A 26,452-nucleotide genomic window follows, 5' to 3' on the forward strand; every position below is an offset into this window, starting at 1 on the left:
CATATAAGCGGGAGTGCTATGAAATTATTAAAAGATTCACTGACCATTAGTAGAAAGATGATGTAATCATCATGTTCTGAGCGTAATATTTCCTTTAACAGGTTTTCATTTGTATATTCCTCTCATTTTAAACCGTTCCCTAGACAAGTACCTTGTTTACCTCCCTTTAAATATCAATCAGAGTTTATGGTGGAAATGTTTTATCTGCGTTTTTAGCCATTCCTACTAAATAAAACATAAACGAAAAGCATCTGCTTCAAAAGTAAGGTTAAATCGACGAACTTTTTTGGTACGTGTATGGGCTTGTTTGACGCAACCGTGGCTAGATAAGAGCGAATTTGACAAAAAAGTTCACTCTCTTAATTATTGTCCATCCGAAGAAAGTTTGTGTGTTCATCGGGTTCTGAGATGAATATTTCTTTTAGTAGAGTTTCATGGGTATATCTGTCTCTCACCCAGAGTGGTGGCAGAGGGAACACTGCACATTACCTGGCTTTGATTTCCGTCCACGTTCACGAAATACCGAAATCAACAGTATATGTGACAAGCACTGAATCATGGTTACCCCCTGACTGAGGTTAATAGCCCAGTGTTACGAGTATCTTTACTCGTCAGTGAGTTTTATTTCGTGTAGATGGCCGTAACTGTTACTCTCGTTATCATGCGTCGAGACACTCTGAAGAGATTTGTTATCTATTCTAGAACATTGTTGCATGTTAAGGTGATCAGGAACTTCACCTCTCCAACTCCTACAGGCTAATAATAGTGGTATTAATGTTTTTCCCTACTACCTGGTCTTTGGAGTCGGCTACCTCCTAAGTCGGGTTCCGCTGCAAAAGAGCACATTAGCGATTTCGATTACGAAATGGATGTGTGTGATGTCCTTAGGTTAGTTAGGTTTAAGTAGTTCTAAGTTCTAGGGGACTGATGACCTAAGCTGTTAAGTACCATAGTGCTTAGAGCCAATGAATTACTTTTTGATTGAAGTCGTATGAGAAGTAACAAACGGTAATTCTATAATTTAATACGCTAATCGGTGAATAATACATAAGGACTTTTATTTTGAGTTGTATGACAGGAATAATAATTCATATCTTATGATTACATGTTTCTCCGTGAGAAAAGATCTGTTTAACATGCAAATTGATAAAAAATGTTTAATTTTCATGAAGTTTTTATTCTGATTAATGCCAATAATAATATGGGCGTAACGTCGTCCTATAATGCCGACAACCAGTATTTTTCGACAAAATTTGTTGCATTTAACTGAAGTCTCCTGTTAGGGCCTCACGGGTGCCCACAGTAGAGACACTCAGCAACCTCTCTCTCTCTGATTATCTCTTCTCCATCATCTTCTTCCATTTATTTTTCTTAAGGTCTTTGATGTCGTCTGTTTTTTTTTTTTTTTTTGGGGGGGGTGTACAGTTTTATATTTTTGCCTTAAGTTGCATTGCACCTGACGTCTTTGTCCTGACATTGTTCATATTTGTGCACCCTCCTCCTTTCTGTAGGCCTACTTTACGTGCGACAGCATTCTGCAGTTCCTTCTTATAAGGAGAATCTGTTAATACGACGGTTTCGTCTTGCAGTCCGCCGAGTATTTTGACAGATTAGTGGGATCAGAATGACAGCCTCGGGTGATATCTGGAAAGCTGAGTTGTTAGGCAAACATAGCTGGTTGGGAGAGTTTAACTGTGAAACTGCTACTTTGTTGAATCCCATTGCTCGAGCACCAAGGTATTTTCTGGCTTACGAACAGACAGTGTAGGATGCCTCGAAATAAATCCTTTAACCCAGTCTTGTCCAGCTAGACAAGTTTGTTTGTCAAATCTGTGCGGTAAGCCATTTGTTTCTGCTAGATGATAGACTAGTGATCTGAGATATTTCATTGTTAGACCAAAAAGTCTGCTTTCCTTTGACTTGAGATATGTTACTAGCTCATGTTCTTGTTCTGCAGTGAACACCTTTTTAAATTTCCCATCCGATTTGTCAGTTATGTAGTCAGGATTATTCGTAGCTTTAGGCACATGTCTTTCAAATGTTGATTTCGGTACGTTGAACTGCTTAGATGCTTTAAAAATTCCATTTGGCAAGATGAAACGGCTGAAATTGCCATTTCAATCGCTTTTAGGTCCCATTGCTGTCCATCAGTCTTTTTCATGACGTTAGCACCATATGGAACAGCAAGGGGAAAAGAAAACAAGAATACAGTTTGCTTTCTACAAGCATCAAAATATGACGGGGCAGAACGGGACACTATCCCATTCTGCCGCGTTCCGTTCCGCCCCAAGAGCACTTTTGAGGTTAACAATCTTATGGAGTGTAATAACTGACGTGTTTAAACGCATTAAATAACTAAAATATAACAAATGCCATGCACTTTAAGGGAATGTGTCATTTTAGGGTATACAATTAACAATTAACAGCTTACCTGGCGTTGAAATTCACCAAACCTTAGAACAACGCAAGCGGTAACGTGACGGACAATTCACTTAGATCTCGCACTTCAAGCTAAATAAAATGACTGCTCCAACTTCCCTTCCATTCGGAGAAATAGTTACATACCCATACAACAGGTTGCAGCACTGTGTAGTCTAGAAAAGAGCAACTTCCCATTGTGCCCCGCTATCCCGTTCTGCTCCGAGTTCCCCTACAAGCCCCCTTCATGAAAAACACGACCACACCATAACACCTCCACCTCTGAATTTTACTGTTGGCTGGTAGATGTTCACCGGGCATTCACCATACCCAAACCCTGCCATCGGATAACCACATTGTGTACCCTGATTCGTCACTCCACATAACATTTTTTCACTGTTCAATCGACCAACGTTTACTCTCCTTACACCAAGAGAGGCGTCGTTTGGCGTTTACAGCGTAATGTGTGGCTTATGAGCAGCCGCTCGACCATTAAATCCAAGTTTTCTCACCTCCCGCCTAACCGTCAAAGTACTTGCAGTGGATCGTGTTACAGTTTGGAATTCCTGTGTGATGGTCTGGATAGATGTCTGCCTGTTACACATTACGACCCTCTTCATTGTCGGCGGTCTCTGTTAGTCAACAGACGAGGTCGGCCTGAATGCTTTTGTGCTGTACGTGTCCCTTCACGTTTCCACTTCACTATCACATCGGAAGCAGTGGACCTAGGGATGTTTAGGAGCGTGGAAATCTCGCGTACAGACGTATGACACAAGTGACATCCAATTACCTGACTACGTTCGAAGTCCGTGTGTTCCACGGAGCGCCCCATTCTGCTCTCTCACGATGTCTAATGACTACTGAGGTTTCTGGTGGCGCCACAATGCACCTAATATGAGAAACGCATGTTCTTTGGGGTGTCCGGATACTTTTGATCAAATAGTGTATGATTTTTGTAACGAATATTTTTGCAGGAGATCTGTGAGCCCTTTTCAGGCTTTGGCTTACTTCCAGTTAGTTTCAGTGGGATGATGAATTTTGTAAACAACTTGATGGGTAATCCATTAGTCCTGCTAAAGCTAATTTCTGTATGGAGAAATTCGAACAGTCAGCTTTAGGATAAGCAAATAAGAAACCATCTCGCTGGTATCGGTTTGCGGATGACACGTTTGGGGTCTGACCACATGGTAAAAAAGCTTTGGACGAATTCTTTGGTTTTCTGAAAAATATAAATCCAAAAATCCAGTTCATCACGTAAACAGAAAATGACAACAAAATACCTTTCTCGGATGGTTTAGTTATGAGACAGGCCGATGGAAGTTTGGAACATAAGGCTTTTCGGAAAGTAACGCACATGGGTAGATATTAACATAAGAAATCTAATCACCATCCACAACAAAAGAGAGGTGTCGTTAAAAGTCTTGCCGATGGAGCCAAAAGGATTTGCACGCCGGAATACCTACACGCCAAATATAAACATCAAAAGCAGGCTTTCGAGGAAAATGGCTACTCGGGGAAAGAAGTAAACAGAATTCTACGACCAAATAACGGCAGGCCGAAGGACAGGCATGAAAAAACAACGATGGAAAAATACAGTTCCTCTTCTTTTATTTAAGAAAATTGCGGATCAGTTCAGAAGGGTTTTACAGAAACAGGACATTAAACAGGGTTTCAGACCAACCAAGAAAACAGGTCAAGCATTCCGATCTGCAAAGGATAAACGCCCTCCTCTGTCAGCATGTGGCTTGTACAAAATTCTGTTTACCTGTGATAAGGTTTATATTAGAACACCCAAGAGAAGCGTGAATACATTGCTAAAGGAACACAAAAATCTTTGCCGACTAGGGAAAATAGACGAATCGACTGTAGCAGAGCATACTGTTCAACCAGGAAGTCAAGAAGAGATGTGTTCTGAACCAAAAATTTTATCTACGACGACGAACTATTATCCGCGGCTACAGGGAAGCCATTTAAATACATAAACATAGGGATAATTTTAATAGGAAACAAGAGACCATGAAACTTATCCATATTCGTGCAGTACCTCTGCAGAATCGCTAAACAGTTATTTATCTTTGACAAGGCGACAGTCGATAGTTAAGTTTTATCTTTGACAAGAATGATCCCTGTTTATCACGTGTAACTCCGGCCACGCCCCTTTTTCTACAGTGTATATGTCGCTTTCAGACGTCCCACTCGTCAGTCGTCTAGACTCACCGTAGGAGCAACGCCTCTGAAGATGTCCAGCGCAGTTCTGGACTTAACGATAGGAACGGGAGAGTTTCGTGGATCACAACCTTATACCTTAAGGTTTACCAGTAGCAAAAGCAGGTCATGATATCATTTAAAGTTCAAACATATCACAACTGGCTATTCATGCTTATCTTAAATTTTTAAAGCCACTTTTATGTTAGATAATAAAAGCGTTAGCTTACTTTCGAACAGCTCATACTGTAGATCCACGTGCTATAACGGATGCAGTGAAATTACTAGTGGTACGCTGTTAATGGCAAGGTTCCCATAGAGTGAATGGCGGTGTTGATCATGGCTTTTCATACTGTTTAGTTCATTTAGTTCATTACCAGTTTGTGCAGAACCATTCGTGAAACGAACGAAAGTTAATAGGTGTTTGGAAAACGTTTTAAAGAACAAGAATACTTTCAAATATCACAGAATTTCGGGCGTCCAGATTAACCTGACAAATTACTTATTCTCAAAAAACAAGTTTTAAGTCAGGATTGCGGAAGTATTGGTGTGGTAGACTTACGGGCATTATTTGTCTCAGATACTAACCATTAATGAGAGTGATGACAATTTAGAAACATTGAAATAAATTTGAGTTTACAACGGTTAAGTACTGTCACATCTCTAATGATATGTTTCTTGATGTCTGTAAGTACCATGGTATTTGATTATATCCAGAGTTACTGCTATGCAGAACAGTATTCTCTGGTGGTCAGTTGTGGTACCATGTTGTACCGAAAGGAAGCAGTGTTTCCCAAACTGTGTTCCGCGGAACACTGTTGTTGCAGTAAGTGAATAAGCGCTCCGCGAAAATCTATTGCTAACATGGCAATTTTTTCAGCACATTTACGATACTTAATATTTTTTTAAATTTATGATTTAAAATTTAAGTAATCACTATATATATGACACAAGTTTTATTAGCATTCAGAATTAATGGTGCTTACCATCAAAGTATCATAGTTCTCAAATTGTTCCTTCAGAGGAAATGTTTTGGAATCCCTGGATCAGAGAACTTGCACGAACGTTGCATTATGTGGGCTGCATGGAAATCAGGCGGAACGCAGTTCAGCTCTTTCGGATACTTTTGAGCGTGATACTACATGCCGTTCCGAATATGTTTTTTGTATTTTATTCCTTACCTGAATTTTGTGATACGTAACCATCATTCCCTGGCCGAATAGGGTTGTCTCAAACTGTCTAGAGAAAATAAGTCTAAAAAAAAGCTGGAACAATTCGAAAGATTTCTACCATATTGTGCTAACAGAGAGCCGATAATTTGCTTTGCCCATTGAGTTCACGAACATTTTAGCCAAAAGTTGATGAGCAAACTATTATTTGCTGTCTCAAGTAGCTGAAAAATTACCTCATGGATCTGAAGATGAACAGTCTTTCTGACTTCGTGCTATGTGTTAACATCTCTCAGCCAGTGTGACTCCCTACTCATGAAACTGATGTGATAACCCACAAAGCTCGGCGCTCCTTCGTTTGATGTGAGCCAGTGTAATGAAATTTTCATCCGTTGCTGGTCAGGTCGCCGCTGATGTTAAGCGTGGCACTTATGTTGGTGCTACAGTGGACAGGGAAGGGATGAGGTGATACGTCCCCGTTAGGCCATCCTGACTGAGTTGTTTCTTGGGTTCCCTAAATCTCTTCAGGCGAAAGCCGAGACACTTCCCTAAACAAGGCAACGGCGATTTTGTTCCTTCACCATATCCAGTCCAAGTTGGGGCTCCCTCTCAAACAACATTAATGACTATGAGACGTTAAACTCCAACTTACCTCGTTCATTTTAGTTCAGATATTCCTCTTATTTCCAGTTTGCAGACAGACTAAACGCGCTTACGTCCATAGTGCACGGCTTCTGCGAGCACTGTCCACCTTTGGGTCATCAATAGACATAGGTTTCTCGGCTTACTGGGTGCGATGCAAGCTGGGCTCACAAGAGATTAGCAACATTTTTGCAAAATTCATCTCCCTTGTTGAATTTGGTTGCTGCAACTCATATACAACGACCTCATTTGAATAGCCCGGTTTAGAATGCAAGAGAGTAAAAGTCGTATTTTATATGGAGTATGGAGCTGCAAGTAATGTCTTGCCTACCAGAGGAATTTCTGTGCTGTTAGACTCCAATGTAGTCAGACTGCAATGAAGTCAGACCTAGCTCTCGATGTCTTTGTGAGTCAGGATTGGTGTTCTATGACACACTGACTCTGCAGTACGAGCGAAATCAACGCTTTTATCTCTACCTGTGTTTGTGCAACTAATAGCCTGTTTTCCTCCTTTGCGATGGTTAAATCCTTGCACAAGTTTTGAGCTCGCCAAGCAGTAACTTTCGTTCTAGAGGATGCAGTAAGAGAATTGTGAGAGGCGTGTTGCATTAAGGCCATCATTGAGCAACTGAGGCACTTTGAGACCTATTTCACAACTCTCTCTCTCACCAGCTCAGATTTCGTTCAAATTAAACGTAGTGAGCAAGAAAATACCTCACCAACTATCTTCAAAGTTACTTAACAATGATAAACGACTGATTATAGGAATCATGATCATAATTATTATCATCGTCATCATCATCATCTGTCATTTGACACCCACTGCTGGATAAAATCCGCCTCTAGACATTTCTGTGCGTTATGGTCTGCAGCTATCGTATTTACGTTCCACATGACATCTTGGACAAAACAAAACAAGTATACGGAGGGCCAGTGCGATGATGTCTGGAGCGTCACGCACTGTTAACGTGGGGACCATTGTTGCAGTTTCTCGTGACGTTGCAGCAGAGAGAATCGAACTGTCAGCGATACGCCCAACGACAGCAGCGAACGTAAGACCCACACTGTTTTGACTTTCCACGTGAGTCCCAGTACCGCTTGCAGTGTCACAATGGACGTATCCACGTGTGGAGACTCTCGGGCGAATGAGTGTTGGCAGACGGCATTTGTCATCTTTGTACTGGCCCAGCGCCTGTGGTAATAGGACGGCCTGCCATTTTGCACACAGCACCCTTTTGGTTCACATAGCGAGTAATTAGCTCCTAGTAACACTGGGGTCAATAAGATACTATAAAAACATTGAAAATATATATCTCCCTTGTTTACAAAATTATTATTTTCAAAATATGTAGCTTTCTCTCTCTGAGTCAATTGTATCCACTGATGTTTAGTTCATTTTCATAATTACGATAAATTAAAATTTATTTACATTTTATGCACTCAGTACCACTGGGGTCAGTATGATCCCAACCTAAATTGTTTTTTCCTTGAATGTAACATTTATAAAAATTAAATTATGTATTTTACGTAGAACAGCTGTTATACGAAACATCTGCAAGAATGAAAATATTATTTCTCGCTTAGTTTTGTACCCGTTGTTAGAGTTTCTTGCATCGACTGCTGTTGTATTCGTCCTAGTACCACTACAGTCAATGTGATCTCATAAGCACATTGTAAAACAATATTTCCTTCGTTGTCAAAGCTATCTTTTTTTCAAGACACGTGACTATTTCTCTCTGAGTCAACTGTATTCAATGATGTTTTATACTTACATCACATTAAAATTTATTCATCTTTTGCTGTACTGCGTACCGTTGGAGTCAATATGACCCCAGTCCAGATATCAGTTTTTGTTTCTTGAACGTAATATGTATGAAAATAGAATCATCACTGTTAGATTGAACAACTTTAATGTATGTTTTTATGTTAGTTCTTTAAAGTAATGCCAGTATATACAGTGTAAATTACTTGTTATCTATATGAACCCAGTGGAATCGGTGAGACGAAAAACTGCTCGTAGTAGGGTTTAGGTTGGTGGCTGTGCCCTATCTTCGAGATCTCCATGACATTGTCTTTCAACAAGATAACAGGAGACAACATGTTGTCCACACTGTCCTGACCTGTCTCGATTCAGAGAATGTTGGAGTGTTGTCTGTGGGTTGCCAGCTAATGAACTTTGGCATAGAGATGAAGCTGCTTGCTACGATATACCCATACGGGCCAGACCTGTCATCCAAGTTCAGTTTTACTCAATGCCAAGGAAAGTTGGAGCCATTGTAATTGCCAGTGATGGCAGCATGCACTGAATTTCGCGGTCTTTATAGGGAAGTACTGGGTAGAATGGCCACTCTAAGGAAGCTTTTTGTTCTAACATCATTTCATAGACAAGCAGTGAAACACACCTGCATGAACTGTATACGTCACAAAAAAAATCAGTTGTATTGGCCCTGGAGGTAGGGAAAAGTGGCAAGAGATAGAGAAAAGGAAACACAAGACTCAGAGGAAATGTAATTTGGTTTTCTTAGGCTTATGTTGGGATGTTTCTTCCTAAACTGTCTCACCCAATCCTTGCCTGTCATCTTTTTCTCTTTGTTGAATGAACGTGGTCGTTTATTCCGGTCAGCAAGCTGAAATGACAGGTTGGGTAAATAAATTACAGATATGCCTTAATATCCTCTTCCCATGTCAAAAACACCGTTAAGAATTCTTTCTTTTGCTCTTGATTGAATGAACATGTCAAGTTCCCAAGGATCTTTCAGCCATCAGTAACATCAAGGTCTTTTTCAACGAATTCTTAAATGCTTTTCCTGAGGCAGTGAATAGTTTCTCTGCTGTAGCAAATGGCATCTTTTCTTTTCTTGCAGCATCCAGCGCCTGTTGCATAGCTTGGGAGTCCCACGATCTCTGTAATGATTTTCTTAATTACTTTGATGGTATCTTAACATAAACCTATAAATAAACAACATAGCTCTTCACCAGTCTATGAATACACTGCAGTCTCAGTATATTTATTGTATGAAATAAGTCTACTCTTGTAATTCTTCAGCCTTTCCCGGCGAGACTCTGTCATGTTGAACAATCGGTATTCTGCCGGTTATTCACGTCTTTCTTGCACGATATATTCTCTGCGTGACTCACAGCTTTCTCAGCCTTCTTCAGGTGCTGTTTGATATTGATTGCAGTGTGGAACGAATCCGGATTTCTGCCTTTGTTGTGCTGGGCGCTCCGTCTGCGGTCGGCGCCGCGTCACGCGCTCTGTCCGTGGTATGAACCGACCAATAGCAGCGACTGTAGTGTTTTCTTCTAGCCGTGGCTGTTACGATCGATGTGCGCGTACTTTGTGGTAGAAGACCGTTTGGAGAGGAAATGTATCTCAATATGAGAAAACTGAGTAAGCTTGGATAAAGGAAGTTCTCTCTGTTTCCTTCTGGGATGCCGAGAACAGGACGTGGTTCCAGTATTTGCTAGAATTAAACATCACATCAGTTCCAGAGCGGCCATCAGATTAAACATCGAGTAAGCTTATTACTAGTCAAGGAGAGAGTATGTGACATGCGCCACCGATACGATGTGACATCCAGAGAGCAGCTGTCTCTTACACCTTTTTAGAGTAACTCTCTAACCAGACTAGACTGGGACTGAGTTGATGGCACCTTCTGGTACCATGCTGTGTGGAGGAGGAAGAAATCAGTGTCCTGTCAGTTAGTCAAGTTTGAACGTCTTAACAAACAAGGCGCAGCAGAACGAGACCGCTCGAACGGTCATCACTCTGAGAGGAGGGTTTCGACGCCAGCGCCTTGAAAGTACTGGAAAGGGTCTTAATTTTGCACTTACCTAAAGAAATGTTTCTGTTGCGGCCTTCGTCTGTGCAGTGGAACAGGTGGCACTAAAACTTACTGCCAGTGGGGCTGATGAAGTCAGACGGAAGGCATGTAGGGCTCTCAAATGCCTCTGGTAATCAAAGGTTGACCTCAAACAACTCCAGGAAGACGATAGTATCGTGACGTTACCAGCAGATAAGGGGAATACTACCGTCGTCCTACAGAAGACAGATTATGACAGTAAAGTGCGAAAACTTCTGGATGACCCAGCCTACAGACCAGTAGAAAGGAGCCCTACAGACAAGGTGGATAAGAAGACCAGGGCTCTTCTAAGGGAAACCGGCTTTGCACGAAAGGTCAATAAGTAGCTAAAGGCAAAAGCACCAGTATCGCCCACTACTTATTGCCTGCCTAAATGTAGGGATTCCTCTACGTCCAATAATCAGCCACCTACCTCATTAAACGCCTTAAGAAGATGCACTCGCCATATGTGGGGAAGTGTGCCCATCACAATCGAAACTCAGAGGATTTCCTACAACGCCTCAGGAAGCAACAGGTCACGGACTCTGAAATCGTGATTAGTTTCGACGTGCTCTTCCTACTACTGAATGATTCACTTGAGGTGATTGGAGAGAAGTTCGACGGTGCTCTCCTGGATTTATTTGGGCACATATTGACCTCATGGGGGACAATTCTGCGAGGAAACGGAAGGTGTGGCAATGGGCAGTCCTCTCTCACTGGTGGTGGCCGAACTCTTTATGGGAGAGATTTGAACAGGAGGCACTTACATCGGCTCCAGATCAACTGAAATGCTTTTTAAGTTACCTGGATGACAACTTTGTTATATGGCCCCACGGGAGCTCGATGTTTTATTTGATCACCTACTCACGCCACCCTAACATGAAATTCACCATGGAATTGGAGAAGGATGGACTACTCCCATTCCTAGATTTACTAGTCAAGAGGAAGCCAGATGATACCTTCAGTTACAGTGTGTACCGCAAAACCACTCACACCGACTTGTGCCTGCAAGCCAATGGTTGACACCATCCGGCACAGAAAAATGGTGTACTTAGAACCCTACTTAACGGGGCAAGAAGTCTTTCAGAAACTGTTAATTTGGCGACGGAAACAGATCTCCTACACACTCTTTTGAGATGTTCAAAAAGCACTGCGTCCTGTTTCTGGGCCAGAAGTTCCTGAAGAGGTACAAGAAGAAAGGAAGTAGGTTGCATATTTGCCATATGTCGGGACGATATCTGCCAAAATCAGCAAAAGTCTCCTCAAACATAACATCAAGAGCGTCTTACATCCACCCGTCAAGGTTAAGGCTCTCCTAGGGAGTGTGAAGGATGACCCGGGTCTACAGAAACCTGGCGTTCACCACATACCATCTGAATGTTGTATGGCATACATCGACCAGACGATTAGAACCGTGACATTAGGTGCAAAGGCACACCAGACTGACAGGCAACGAAGTCAGCGGTTGATGAGCATCGTGTAGAATTAAGTCACTCTATGATGCCAAGATTCTAACATAAACGTCAAGATACTGGGACAGTGTCACCAAAGAATCTATTGAGATTAAGATCACGGAGAATCTCATTAATCGTGACGCCGGTATCCAGCTGAGCTCTTTCTGAAACTCCGCACTCCATTTTCTGAAAACGCAACGGTGGCAACATCAAGACTCGAGGGGACACGAGTATGAAGGTGGAGTCAGAGGAAACAGCCCAGTACATGTAATAAAGGACACACTTGAAGTGATGCATCTACCTCAGACAACATATCCAACACCTGAGGAAGTCCTACCGAGTCTTGATCGGCAATCTGAACTCCAGCGACCTGAAGATAACACTACAGTCGCTCCTGGCGGACACGGACTTCGGACGGAGCGCCTGATACAGCACGCCACGGTAACAGAACGTCCTAGTCACAGGAGGGCTTAAATGGCGACAATGGGAAGATTAAAAGTCTGGCACGACTTGGACGTCATTCAGAGCAAATGGATAATAGCCAGAAAGTACGCGCACAGTGTTCGGAACAGCCGCGGCTGGAAGAAAACATCACACTCGCTGCTATTGGTCGGCGTATACCATGGAAAGAGCGCCTGACACACGAAATAGGCACAACATAGGCGTAAATACCGGACTCGTTGGACACTGGAATCAGTATCAGACAGCACCTGAAGCAGACTTCGTGTCACGCAGTTGAAATAACGTGCAAGAAAGACGTGAATAACCGTCAGAAAACCGATTATTCAACAAGACAGCCCTACTCGTATCTAAGTAGTAATTCCGTTGTTTTCAAACAAGGTAAATACATTACAAAAGACATATCCCCGCAAACCGAACATTTGGTCCTGTCAGGCAACTGGCTGTTACACCAGAGAGGACACCGTTACGCTAAATGTTGTCCGAACATGAAATGACCGTAACTGGGCATAAGGCCGTTAACACCGAGTGGGGTGGTGCAGTGATGAGTACTCCGGACACGGAGTCGGGAGGACGACAGTTCAAGAACGCGTCCGACCATTCAGAATTAGATTTTCCGTGATTTCACTAAATCACTCCACTCAGATGCCGGGATGGTCCCTTTGAAAGGCACGACCGGTTGGGACGTTAAGACCAATCTTCCTTTTTTAAGACCGTTAACCCGTTAATAGTTAAGTAACCAAGTTAACGTTTCGGGCAAAGGATTAACTTTTAAGTTAATTTAAGAAAAACGTTAACGAAAACATTAACTTCCCTTAACATTCTTTGAGTTCGTTAATCGTTAATTAGGTAGCTACAATTTATGACAGAAATGACGCCGTTCCGCCTGTGGAAATCATGTTCTGACAAGTTAGGTTGATGTAGGTGTAATGGATACGTCGGGGTGTTCACGAGTGATGTAAACAATCGAGTGCGAGCGAGAATAACGAAGTGTTGGCTGTTGATTGTTGTTTGTTTACTGAGTTCGCGTTAAATACTACTTTTTGTTAGTGGATTGACTGTGGAAACAATCATGAAATCGGGTGCTAGCTCTGCAACTGGTGAGAATTCATGGCTACATTTAAGTGATTCCGCTCAATTTTTATCCAGATCGGAAGAACAAATACTTTTCGATTGTAAACTGTACTTGCCTAAAACATTAACAATTAGGGCTCAAACTTCAAGCCTTAACCCGTAACCAGTATGGTGGGGCCCCGGCAGCCCCAGCCAGTTTTGTTTATTCTGTAATTCCCATAGAGGCCGCTACTAGAAGCTGTGGTTCACAGTATCTTCCAGGCAGTAGCTTCTGAGCTGTTGAGGGAAGTGGTTGTTCTGCGGTAAGTGATGTATGAGTTTTATTTAATTATTAGTGGAGCGTGGGGTCCGTGTGACCCCATCATACCATTAATGAAATATTTTTATTAAAAATAATTGATATTGCTTCAATCAAAAATGGAACATTCACAGCGACAGTCGATGAATGTTAATGACCCCAATTTTCTGGAATGACTTGAAGGTGCTATGAGTGATTGCGGAAGTGACCAGGGCTTTGATCCAGATTTGGAAAGTGACCTTGATTCGAATTCGGAGCTAGATTATGGGACCGATGACAATCAGGAACATGCAACCGAATCAGGTACTTCTTTGAAAAATTTAGAACAAGGATGCGGTGTGCAGGAAAATGTTGCATCTCAGAGCATGACAGCTCAGAATTATTTTGGAGAAAATAGGTTCAGGTGGTTTTCCACTCCACCTGCTATAAATGTATGAACCCGTTCCCACAATATAACTGCCCATTTAACAGGAGTTACAGGCCCTGCTAAAATACTTGGAAAAAGTTTCTCTGAGCTAATTGCCCGGTCTTGTGTCTTTACAGATGATATTTTAGATGAAGTATTATTACGCTCAAATAAAAAAATGGAGGCCATAAGAAATAACTTTACAGATAACAAATGTTTGGCAGCAGATATTGATATTGTGGAGTTAAAAGCATTCCTTGGCTTTCTCTTTTCCACGGCCATTTTCAAATCAAATGGCGAGGATTTGAACTCAGTATTTGCAACTAACGGGACTGGCAGAGCAATTTTCAGATGCGCTATGTCAGAGAAAAGATCTGCAATAGTTTTAGCTGCCCTCCGTTTCAACGACTCAATTACTAGACAAGAGCGTACAAAAACAGACCCAAACGCAGCAATTTCTCATATACTTAATCTATTTTTAAAAAGTTTTAAAGAAAACTATTCTATTAGTGACCATCGATGAAATGCTTATTGTCTTTCGAATCAGGTGTAAATTTAGAATGTATATTCCAAATAAGCCAAGAAAATAAGGTATAAAAATTCTTTCAATCAGTGATGCAAAAACTCTTTTTTTTTTTTTTTTTTTTTTTTTTGGATGGATACGTTTATGCTGCCAAAGGACGTGATAGTAATATTTTGTCAGGAGAAATATTGTCAAAACTAACGCAGGCTGCCCGTAAGTTGACAAAATCAATCGAAGAAACCAACCGCAATATCACGGCTGATAATTGGTTCTCATCCATTGAAGTTGTGAGGAGACGAGGAAAAGGGGCAATACTTATGTTGGGACTTTGAAGAAAAATAAAAAAGAAATCCGAAAGGAATTTGTTCCCTCAAAAGCAAGGAAATCAGGAATATCAGTTTTTGACTTTGGGGAAAATATGACTCTAGTATACTATGTTCCCCAAATCAAGAAAGGCAGTGGTTTTAGTTTCCTTGATGCATCACAGAGCTATTGTTACTGCCGAAACTGGAAACCCTGAAATAATACATCATTATAATGCCGCTAAAGGAGGAATCAATGCTCTTGACGATAAGTGCACAGTATACTCTACAAACAGAAGAAACAGGAGATGACCCCTTACTGTTTTTTTACGCAATGTTGAATACTTCTTCTGTAAATTCATATGTGATTTATTCATCATTGCCGGAAAATAGACAATTATCAAGGTTTGATTTTATTAAAAATTTGGTGAGGCAGCTGGTTGAACCGCAACTTCAGAGCAGGGTCACCAATTTGCACTTTCCGCGTGATCTTAGGCAATCGATTGCCAGGTTGGTAAATTACCAAATCCGAAAGCCCTCAGCTGTAGCTGGTAAAAGAACAAGGTGTGGGAAGTGCCCAAGCAGCAGGGATAAAACAGCAAAGGTTTACTGTGCTCGTTGCAATACACCAATATGCATGGATTATGCCAAGAGTGTCTCTGAAAATTGACTGTAATAGTGTTTGTGATTTGTATAATACTTTTTAAAATTATCTTTTGTCGAATTTTTTAATGTTCCTTATATAGTAAATAACAGAAATCAATTACTATTTTTCATGATTTTTCTTGTACACATGTTTTAATTTTAATGTTTAACATTTTGTAATTTTAATTTTTACAGTTTTGCCTTTTGTAAAATATACTCCTCTATAAAATATAAATTTACAGTTATTGTGTTCAATCCGATTTAGATACCTTTACATACGATGTTTGGTTGTAAAAAATGGTTTTGTTTTTAACTGCACATTAACAGGGAAATATTGGGGTCCCGGTGACCCCACCTTACGGGTTATGGAACAACTTAAGGGTTAGCTATTTGAAACAACCCATAAGGAGAGCAGATGAATCGCAGTATGCACAGTGAAACAGCGAAGGCAGGGTCAGCTCGAGGAAAGCCAATGTGAGAAATAAATCTTGGGCATTCAGATAGACTCTACAGACAGCGGAGCCAGTGGTAGTACTCAGATAACAGAGGAGCTTTGCACAGTCTTTTGGCAGTGCAGCAACTGGCAGCAGCGTGTCCCAAAACTAGTGTGGACCAACGCGTAGCAAATTTTTTGTCACGTACGTGATTCCTTTACACGCCGTCAAGTGGAAGTCCTTTGAGCAGCAAATAAAATCTTTAAACGCTAACAATATTTCAATTTCGAGGAGAAAATTGGGCAGACGTATCGTTGATGGACACATTCGATTAAAGCAACATCATATTAAATAAGTAGATAGTTTTTCATTGAAATTCAAACTAGCCTACCTACGAGTACGAACCATTACTGCGAGAAACTTCATTTTGACAAGAAAGATAATATTATCTTTTATTTTAATGAACGGTTTTGTAGTCTTTCTTGTACAGACCTTTAAAGCCTAATGCACAGACAGACGTCACTTTAACAATAGACATATTACGATTATTACGTACTCGTTGGTATCCGCAGTTACGACTTAACGATTGACTTTAACTTCCGATAAATCTCCTGTAGAGCAATGCTTTAACATTTACCGAGGTTAACTTTTTTGGCAAAACATTGACTGTTAGCAAAGTTAACGTTTTGGTTAACGTCGCTCAGCTATGAAAATGCCGTAACATAAACAATTCGTAAACCCGTGGCTTCGATGGCTAAATATATATATCGCTTTACCAGCATTTTAGCAATTAACTGTCTCAGTATATCCCAATATACAGTGTGAAGACAAATTTCGCGCACTCGGACTGTGCACAGCGCGAGTACATACATTGGCAATACAAAATTGTCCGTCACAAAATATCGTCCTGCGTCTATTTGGGGCACTAAATAGACGTTAAAGATCGGCAATCTGGCAACACTGTAATCACGTGTACGCTAACTGCCTATGTCAGCAAATACATCAGTGCTGGGCAGTCGGTGCGGTGGATAGAGTTTTGGGTTAACATAGAGGAGGGCGATGGTTCGATTATGGGTTGAGACTTATTTGTTTTATTTGGAAAAGTAGTCTGCGTGTACAGTACCTGCCGTCTTAATCGTCATACAGAGATTACAGTGGGTCTCCTACAGAACATTTGCAGCTACATACTACAAACACAGAAATTGAATTGCAATCGTTTTCATTGCTTAGCTTTTAAAGAAGCCTTTCGCAGCTCGTGGACTCCAATTCCTTTGCGTCACTGCACCTACCAATACCACACCTGGTTTGTGTGTACTCTCCCCCAATGGTCCCATCGAAATTATTTGCAAAGCACGTTGCTAGCCCTACTGGTGGCGTAAGATCCTAACGAAATGTGCTGGACCTGAATGTTGTAAGGATAACAGTTGGTATTAATCGGTGGGACCATTGGGGATGGGTACGTACAAAACAAGTTTGAAATATAGTAGATGCAGTGGCGCGTAACAATTTGCTTCCACATCATACAAAAGTTTTCTTTGAAAGGTGATCAACGAAAACGATTGTATTTCCATTTGTGTGTTAGTAGCACATAACTGAAAATGTCTTGTAGAAGACCCACTGTAATTTCTGTATGACGATTAAGACGCCAAATACCGTACCACGCAGACTACTTGATCGAACTCTCGACCTCCTGCATGTTAGCCCAAAACGTTATACAATACACCAACTGCACAACTCGATTGCAGCCTTCTGACAGAGGTCATCACTGTATATGTGGTTACAGTGTTGCCAGATTGTCTGTCTCTAACGTCCGTTTACTGGCCGAAATATGCGGAGGACGAAATCTTGTGAGAGACGTTTTTATATTGCTAGAAGGTGAGAAATCCCGTTCTGAAGCCCTAGTGCGCCAATTTTCCTTCACCCTGCATATATTTTTCAAACATGAAAAATAATTTATCAGTTGCCTTACATCAGAAAACACAAAATATTTCATTGCAGAGGAGCACGTGCAGCTATCGCCAATAAACTTGCTGAAGTCCCTTCCAATAGTTTTACATGTTCGCCACTAGACTGCAGCCATCTACGAGAGAATAAAACGAAGTGATAACTTGCTCTTTACTTGCCCTGGCTGCTTAGGCGTCTTTACCGCACAACCAAATCATCTACGGGCTTAAGAACTTTTAATTACTGTTCTTCTATATGAGGCGTCTCATATTTATTTAATTAGATTTAATTACTATTCCGAAATAATAAAATTACTTATTTGAATTTTGTTGTATTCGCTGGAACATTCTGCACGCCTAGTACACCGTTGCGTTGGAGTCACGAACGATGGCGATCGAATTTAGGCTTGTTCTGCACACCTACGTCTCGTGTTCATTGGTGTTCTGAGCGCTCTGCTGCGAATGTTGTACGCAATGGGAGCGTTATACGTGGCCGTATAGAGCTATTTAGTGAATTTTTATTCCATTTGTCGCTGGTTGTCATGACTCACAGTGACGCTGAGCGACAAATTGAACACAAGCAAACGAGACACAGAAATTGCGGGATACATGCTTTCATCAGAAACTGCGCTTACCGAAACTGTCGCTTGGAACCGGCAACAATACAGTCCTCGTTCTTGCACGGAATGCCATTGTTCGGTGGTCGGACTAGCAAACTGGTTCAGCCGGTCTCCTTCCTATTAAAAGGCTGCGCTATTTTGTTTTGTAAGAGGGTGAGCAAAAATTTTCCGTTTGGGGGCTACACTACAGAGTATATGCAACGCAGAGCGACTCTGATGCGCAAATACATATGCACTGACATATACGCAAGGGATCAATGCGGCATCATGTCTTTCCGATGTGCGTGAGGTAAATGTGGAAAGGTGCGACGTTATTATCAAACGCGTCCGAACAGGACCGACCTGCTTTTATTCTTTTCTTGGCTGTGGAAAGACGAACACCGGTAGCCATTCACTGGAGAACGAAGAATGTGCATGGGCCAGCATGTCTGTCGAAAACCTCTGTTGTGGAATGGTGTGCGACAACGGATGTTGCTGCTTCATGATAACTCACGTCCGTCTATCGTTAATATAAAGCAGAAGTTACGCCAACTCAGCTGAGAGAAACTCGAGCACCCACCCTGATCTATCGCCGTGGAATTCTCACTCATTCGGCCCCTTAAAAAACGCTTTGGAGGGTCGACTATTACTGTGGAACGAGAATGTGCACCAGGCAGTTATGGATTTAAAGATAGCAACTGTTCCTGAAAGAACAGATACTACTGATGACCGTGCAGCTTCTCTAGGATAAACGATAATTAATTGAAACCCTCAGCTGCCGACAGGTGTTGTAGATATACCACGATGGGGACAGCTGAAAGTGTGTGCCCCGAGTGGGACTCGAACCCGGGATCTCCTGCTTACATGGCAGATGCTCTATCCATCTGAGCCACCGGTGACACAGATGAACAGTGCTACTATTAGGAACATTACGTATGTAGATTGTGGACAATTGGGAATGTGGGTCTCACGGGGAGCGTGCAAGGGAAAGTCCCTGCAGTCGCGCTATTCATCTGTGTCCTTGGTGGCTCAGATGGATAGAGCGTCTGCCATGTGAGCAGAAGATCCCAGTTTCGAGTCCCGGTCGGGGCACACATTTTCATCTGTCCCCATCGATGTATATCAACATCACCTGTCGGCAGCTGAACGTTTCAATTAATTATCACTTAAGGATTTCTTCAAGCAGCAGGGCATGGTGTTTTCCCAAAAGTTATTTCTAACCTGGTGCGTTAGCGGAATGATTACTTCAACGCTCAAGCCGATTTTACCTGACTGACAAAGCAGTTATGGTTGTACGGCCTTCAAACGAAAATTGTTTGATTGCCCCTTATAATTCCTGTAGTGACATGCTACGACTTTGTGACAGACACATCACTGTATACCATGACTACCGTTATAAACCTCCAAACAAACAAAAAACAAAAGTACGTAATTTTATTTTTCAAGACGAAAATTAAAATTTTGTGTCTACCTGTTGCAGAAGGGACATATATTTATAAACTTCCACAATTTGCTTTCCTTTCTGTGTACTGCACTCTCCGGCAATACAGTTTATCCACGCTATGGTGACGTGCCTTGGTGTTGTTGCAGGGGACCGTCAGTACCGTATCCCATCGCTGAACCCGTTGCGCATCGATAAGCTGGCTGTGGACGAAGGCTCGGGGCCACTGGGGCTGGCCTTCACTGCCAACAACGGAACCGTCTATGGGCTTGCTGACACAAGTATCGATGAAGTTAGGTATGCTGCTGAGCTTGAGGCACAAAATTTTCTACAATTACGAAAATGTATAACGTTTCTAACTCTAAAGAGTTTCTTAGAATAAATTTTAACTAACAAGTGCAACTAAAATATACTGTATCAACAGATATACCTACCTTAGTGCTTGTAGTAGTAAGGAATAACAAAAATCTTATGGATGAGCTACTTAGCATTTTTTGTGTTATGCTCGGGGACATTCGTTAGGATGACAATTGTTCACACTTTTTTTTCATTTGAAAATTCTGGAATCAGCAGTTCTTTCAATAGTATTTGATCCAAACTGGAAGTCAAAATTCTCTCATAATCTTTAACATGCTAGAAGACGATAACAAATTAAGCATTTTATTCATAGAAAGAGATGTTCCACAAACACATAATGAATTCACTTTTGCACGTCAATATGGGCATAAATTACAGTAGGTTTCCAATCATCATTTGATCAGATTTGTGTTTCTCTAGTTTAGCTTCACGTGCAAATACTAAAATGCAATAACTGAACATGGAACAAAGTAAGTACGGATTTCATCATGTAACAACAAATACTGTAGTATATATCGCAGCTTCTGTGTAGAGCTACAGTTCATTCGTAGTTCTTCTGTTGTATCTATTTTGATGGAAAAATTGTTATAACAGTTTAAGAAGGTGGGAGAACCCATTCTTTTGGAAACATGAGCTGTTGTGGCATATCATAGTTCATCATTTTTTTGTGACGAATTTCTGAACTTCGCTTTCAAGAAAACAATTAACATAAGTTACCTTCAAGTTTCTCTTGTTGAGTCAGTACTACCTATTATTTCACGATTAATCTCATTTTATAATATTACGTAATTAGAACTGTGTGCTTATTCAAAAGCATATTCCAGTTGGCTAATGAAGTATGCGTGAACTGGATAGAACTGCTTCATACACATATTTGTCAGCAGCCTTTGACAAAGTGTCTGTACAATCACATCCTAATATCCAGTTGTTCACCACAGAACGATATATTTCAGCATGGATGTCGGTATTTCTTTCAGCATATGAGAAACTTGAGTACCTCCTCACAGCACTATTGCTAATGAATGTCAGTTACAGCTGGATTTGAAACACGCACCTACTACTCTTCATTCATTTCATTTCACTTAAATTATTTTGTTTTCTTCCGCTTCTGTATTTTCTACCATAGATTTTCTTCCTATCCTTTCTGCTTGAGATTCCACCTTATTTAGCTGTTGCTTTTCTCTGTTAATATTTCCCTACCTTTTTTTTGTATTTTCTCTTTTGTTTAGTTTCAGATTACAACTTCGTGTTCTTACAATCTCCCCACCTGCTTCTATCTGTATTTTTTGTTTCAATATGTTTTCTGTCACTTCTTTCAAGCTAAGCTACTATCTTTGATATATTGACTACCAGCAGGTCAATATCAATATCATATATTTTTAAGCCATTTGTGAATAATATATTCTATCAAGATCTACACTCCTGGAAATTGAAATAAGAACACCGTGAATTCATTGTCCCAGGAAGGGGAAACTTTATTGACACATTCATGGGGTCAGATACATCACATGATCACACTGACAGAACCACAGGCACATAGACACAGGCAACAGAGCATGCACAATGTCGGCACTAGTACAGTGTATATCCACCTTTCGCAGCAATGCAGGCTGCTATTCTCCCATGGAGACGATCGTAGAGATACTGGATGTAGTCCTGTGGAACGGCTTGCCATGCCATTTCCACCTGGCGCCTCAGTTGGACCAGCGTTCGTGCTGGACGTGCAGACTGCGTGAGACGACGCTTCATCCAGTCCCAAACATGCTCAATGGGGGACAGATCCGGAGATCTTGCTGGCCAGGGTAGTTGACTTACACCTTCTAGAGCACGTTGGGTGGCACGGGATACATGCGGACGTGCATTGTCCTGTTGGAACAGCAAGTTCTCTTGCCGGTCTAGGAATGGTAGAACGATGGGTTCGATGACGGTTTGGATGTACCGTGCACTATTCAGTGGCCCCTCGACGATCACCAGAGGTGTACGGCCAGTGTAGGAGATCGCTCCCCACACCATGATGCCGGGTGTTGGCCCTGTCTGCCTCGGTCATATGCAGTCCTGATTGTGGCCCTCACCTGCACGGCGCCAAACACGCATACGACCATCATTGGCACCAAGGCAGAAGCGACTCTCATCGCTGAAGACGATACGTCTCCATTCGTCTCTCCATTCACGCCTGTCGCGACACCACTGGAGGCGGGCTGCACGATGTTGGGGCGTGAGCGGAAGACGGCCTAACGGTGTGCGGTACCGTAGCCCAGCTTCATGGAGACGGTTGCGAATGGTCCTCGCCGATACCCCAGGAACAACAGTGTCCCTAATTTGCTGGGAAGTGGCGGTGCGGTCCCCTACGGCACTGCGTAGGATCCTACGGTCTTGGCGTGCATCCGTGCGTCGCTGCGGTCCGGTCCCAGGTCGACGGGCACGTGCACCTTCCGCCGACCACTGGCGACAACATCGATGTACTGTGGAGACCTCACGCCCCACGTGTTGAGCAATTCGGCGGTACGTCCACCCGGCCTCCCGCATGCCCACTATACGCCCTCGCTCAAAGTCCGTCAACTGCACATACGGTTCACGTCCACGCAGTCGCGGCATGCTACCAGTGTTAAAGACTGCGATGGTGCTCCGTATGCCACGGCAAACTGGCTGACACTGACGGCGGCGGTGCACAAATGCTGCGCAGCTAGCGCCATTCGACGGCCAACACTGCGGTTCCTGGTGTGTCCGCTGTGCCGTGCGTGTGATCATTGCTTGTACAGCCCTCTCGCAGTGTCCGGAGCAAGTATGGTGGGTCTGACACACCAGTGTCAATGTGTTCTTTTTTCCATTTCCAGTAGTGTATTTATAGTTTCCCATAGTAGTTTATTTCCTGAAGGTTTCTCCTATACCCTGTCCAGTCATATTAATGTGACTACCTGTCAAAAGCTTGAATAAATTACCTTCTGCAGCGTGGACTGCTACGAGACACGCAGAAAGAGAGTCAATGAGGTTCTGGAAGATGTCGACAGGATGTATAAATTATACGTATCTGCCACTGTCTAATAAATTGAAAACTGGTTATTTATTGTTTATTTAGATCCAGTCTTCTATGGGAATATCACTAATCTGCAAAGATATTCAATCATTCTTCTCAAAAATTTTCTTCTCTTTGTGTAATGCATGTTAATCATTATTAGTATTAGTATTTTTTTTCAAGTTATGCTTGCTAATTTGTAGGTAGTGTATGCCATTCTTTGCCAGATGCAGCGTTTACCTCATATGTGCTACCTAAAATGTTACAGGACCTGAAAGACTTTTCTTACCATTAATTCATTCTAAAATTGGATATTATTAAGGAGATATTAATAAATATATTAAAGTAGTACATTATTCACATCAGGGAGTTCTCAAAAATTTGCAAGTAATCCTGTGAACTAACAAAGTTCTCCTGAACAAATAAACTTTTCTGTCACTTTACAGGTCCTTACAGGAAATATTTAGAAATGTTAATTGTTCTTTGTGTAGCTTCACCCTGTACCCCAGAATTTCTGTAGTCATTCTTAAACCTGTGGGTCACAGCATATCCTTTTGCTATTGAAAAAGTGCTATATGCAGTCTGTGTTGCTATGGATCCTTCTTTTATTTACGTGCGGAAACATTGGAATAGCATGCTTCAAAACAAATTTCCTCTGTATCCTAGCAGAGAAAGATATAAACAAGATATTCTGTAAACTGATTAGGGCTCATGCCATTTATGTAATTCATTTTTGGTCATCATTTGGGATGAGCTCTTTTTTTCTGTTAACCATTTTGTGTATGACTTTCACATGATTTGTATTTTGATTTATCAAATATGATGCTGTAGTAATTTACAACTTCTGCTAGAATTATATTTAAATCAAAATTTGTCTACCAACCAAGAGGAAAATAATTAAAAAAACTTCCTGGCAGGTTAAAACTGTGTGCCAGGCTGCAACTCGAACTCGGGACCTATGCCTTTCCGGGCAAGTGCTCTACAGAATTTCTGTATCGGAATTTCTGGATAGGAAAATAGACTCTCAAATGACTAACTTTGATATATGAAGACCAACTACTATGATTGTAATTTAAATTTTTTCTTTTGTGGTGCAAAAGTTTTTATAAGTAATTATACAATTTTTGATCAGTTAATTTCCCTTGTTCAATTGCTCTTATCCACCTTCATTTGTTTTTATATAATGCTCCATAAAATCAATATTTCATACAATATATCTTAGTTGTTTATTCAATGTTGAGCACATTCTTATTCCAGAATTTGAGAGTGGACAGTGTATTTAATCATTTACTTTATTTGAGAGCCACAGAGCTCAACTGCCATTAACACAGATAAATAGATGATGTAATTTAATCACTAACTGCTTCCCAAGCATTATTTTAACTTATAAAAATGAGAAACAAATGTTTTTTTGGATATATGCAATTACATTATCCTATTTAATTGTTTCATCTGTCTATTGAATTAATGATATCAATCACTGCCTGATGATCCTGTGAAACAGCTTTACACATTTCTTCAGAGATTAACTATACCTGTTGCTTTCAACAGACTCTAAGTAGGGAAAAATTGCCACACTATGAAGGAGTTAACCAAACGGGTTGGAATGGGGTGGAAATTGGTAGATGTGACATACATGTACAGACAAATAAATGATTGCAACTTCAGAAAATTGGATGATTTATTCAAGAGAAAGAGCTTTATAAATTGAACAAGTCAATAATGCCCAATGCCCTTATGCAAATAGTAATTCTGCTTGGCACTGACTGATAGAGTTGTTGGATGCCCAACCTGGGGGATATTATGCCAATTCTCTCCAATTGATATATCTCGAGTATCCTCTCTTAATGACTATGTAACAGAAGTTAACATGATTGTCATAATCATTTTCATGCAGCTCTTTATGAAGACAGATGTGGTAGTGATATCAATGGAGAATGCATATGACACTTGCCTATCTCATTTTACTTCCTTGTGTGTGTGATTGTGTGGGAGCTAATATTTGGATCATCTGCAACACCTGCAAGAACGTTAGTTTCCTTCTCTTCTGTCATCACTTGTTTCCTTTTGTTATGTTGCCTATGTGATACACTACCACTTTCATGTATCTGATTGAAGAGGTTGATAAATAACTGCTGAGATGATTGACTTCTATTCAGATATCTTGCTGCATACACCATTCAAGAACAAATTGCACTTTCCCTATACTCTCCATACACCATGAGCATATTGTCTTCTTCTGCACTGCTACATATCATTGTCCACTCATTGCTTGGGCTGTCACTGACTAACAAGTTGCAATGCCCTCAATGAACATACAAACTCACTTATAGTTTCAAGATGGCGGTGAAAAAAGGATCACGAAAATCTAGTTCCGTGAAAAACGTGAAAAAGAATGTCTCTTTATGTATTCAGTGCAAAAAAAAAAAGTATCGTTGTTCGACCTGGAAAATGTTACTGCTGCGAAGTTAAAGCAGAAAACGCATACGAAATCATTATAAGATCAAAATCTAGTGAAAAAACCGTGGCAAATGCAATTTCAGTGACATCGATATGTAAACATTGCGATGATTATCGTCTCATTTTAACTGAAAAAAAACAGTGAATCAGTGAACTTAAAAGGACTGTAGCCTTATTGTAGAAACAGCTGCAACATCTTGGCTGTAAAACTCAACGAACCGAGCATCGTCTGAACCTGGAAGAAATATCGGCTACGACTGATGTAATCAAAGGAAGAACCCGAACTACTGTGGAAACCAGTACAAAACTTGGAAATAATAAAGTAAGTGCATCAAATAGATATAATGACAAACGTGATTCCACAAACAATGTCAATCAGGAATATATGAGTCCAGATTATAATTACAAACAACAACAGCCGTGCACTGTAAATTTTTCGCGCATGTAGCATCCTAAACAAAGAAATGTGATTAAAAAATCAGTCGACTGGCCTCAAGTATGCAAAAAAGAACAAAAAGTGTTGATTTTTGCCGATAATCATGGACGTCAGATAGCAGAAAAAGTAGCAGATACGCAAACTAACGCAAGTGTCCAAGTCTTTGTCAAACCAGGAGCAGGAATTGCAGAAGTGACAAAAACAGTGGTAAAGTCATGTGAAAACCTTAACCCAAAAGACTGTATCCTAATTTGTGCAGGTGCGAATGATGTTGCCAGAGATAAAGGTAGTGAACTCATCACTGTTCTTGAAAGTGTGCTGCCCAAATTAGG

At 41.1% G+C, this 26,452-nt stretch overlaps 1 protein-coding gene across 1 annotated transcript in view; it reads left to right on the forward strand.

Moving 5' to 3' along the window:
• LOC126337049 (protein takeout-like) overlaps window positions 1-26,452 on the forward strand; it is a 177,532-nt gene that overhangs the window by 112,947 nt on the left and 38,133 nt on the right. The window contains exon 3 of the mRNA XM_050001373.1: window positions 20,004-20,151. Coding sequence (XP_049857330.1) covers window positions 20,004-20,151 — 148 coding nt within the window. The remainder of the gene's footprint in view (window positions 1-20,003; window positions 20,152-26,452) is intronic.

This window comes from Schistocerca gregaria, chromosome 2 (assembly GCF_023897955.1).
Source record: "Schistocerca gregaria isolate iqSchGreg1 chromosome 2, iqSchGreg1.2, whole genome shotgun sequence".
NCBI classification, from domain to species: Eukaryota; Metazoa; Arthropoda; class Insecta; order Orthoptera; family Acrididae; genus Schistocerca; species Schistocerca gregaria.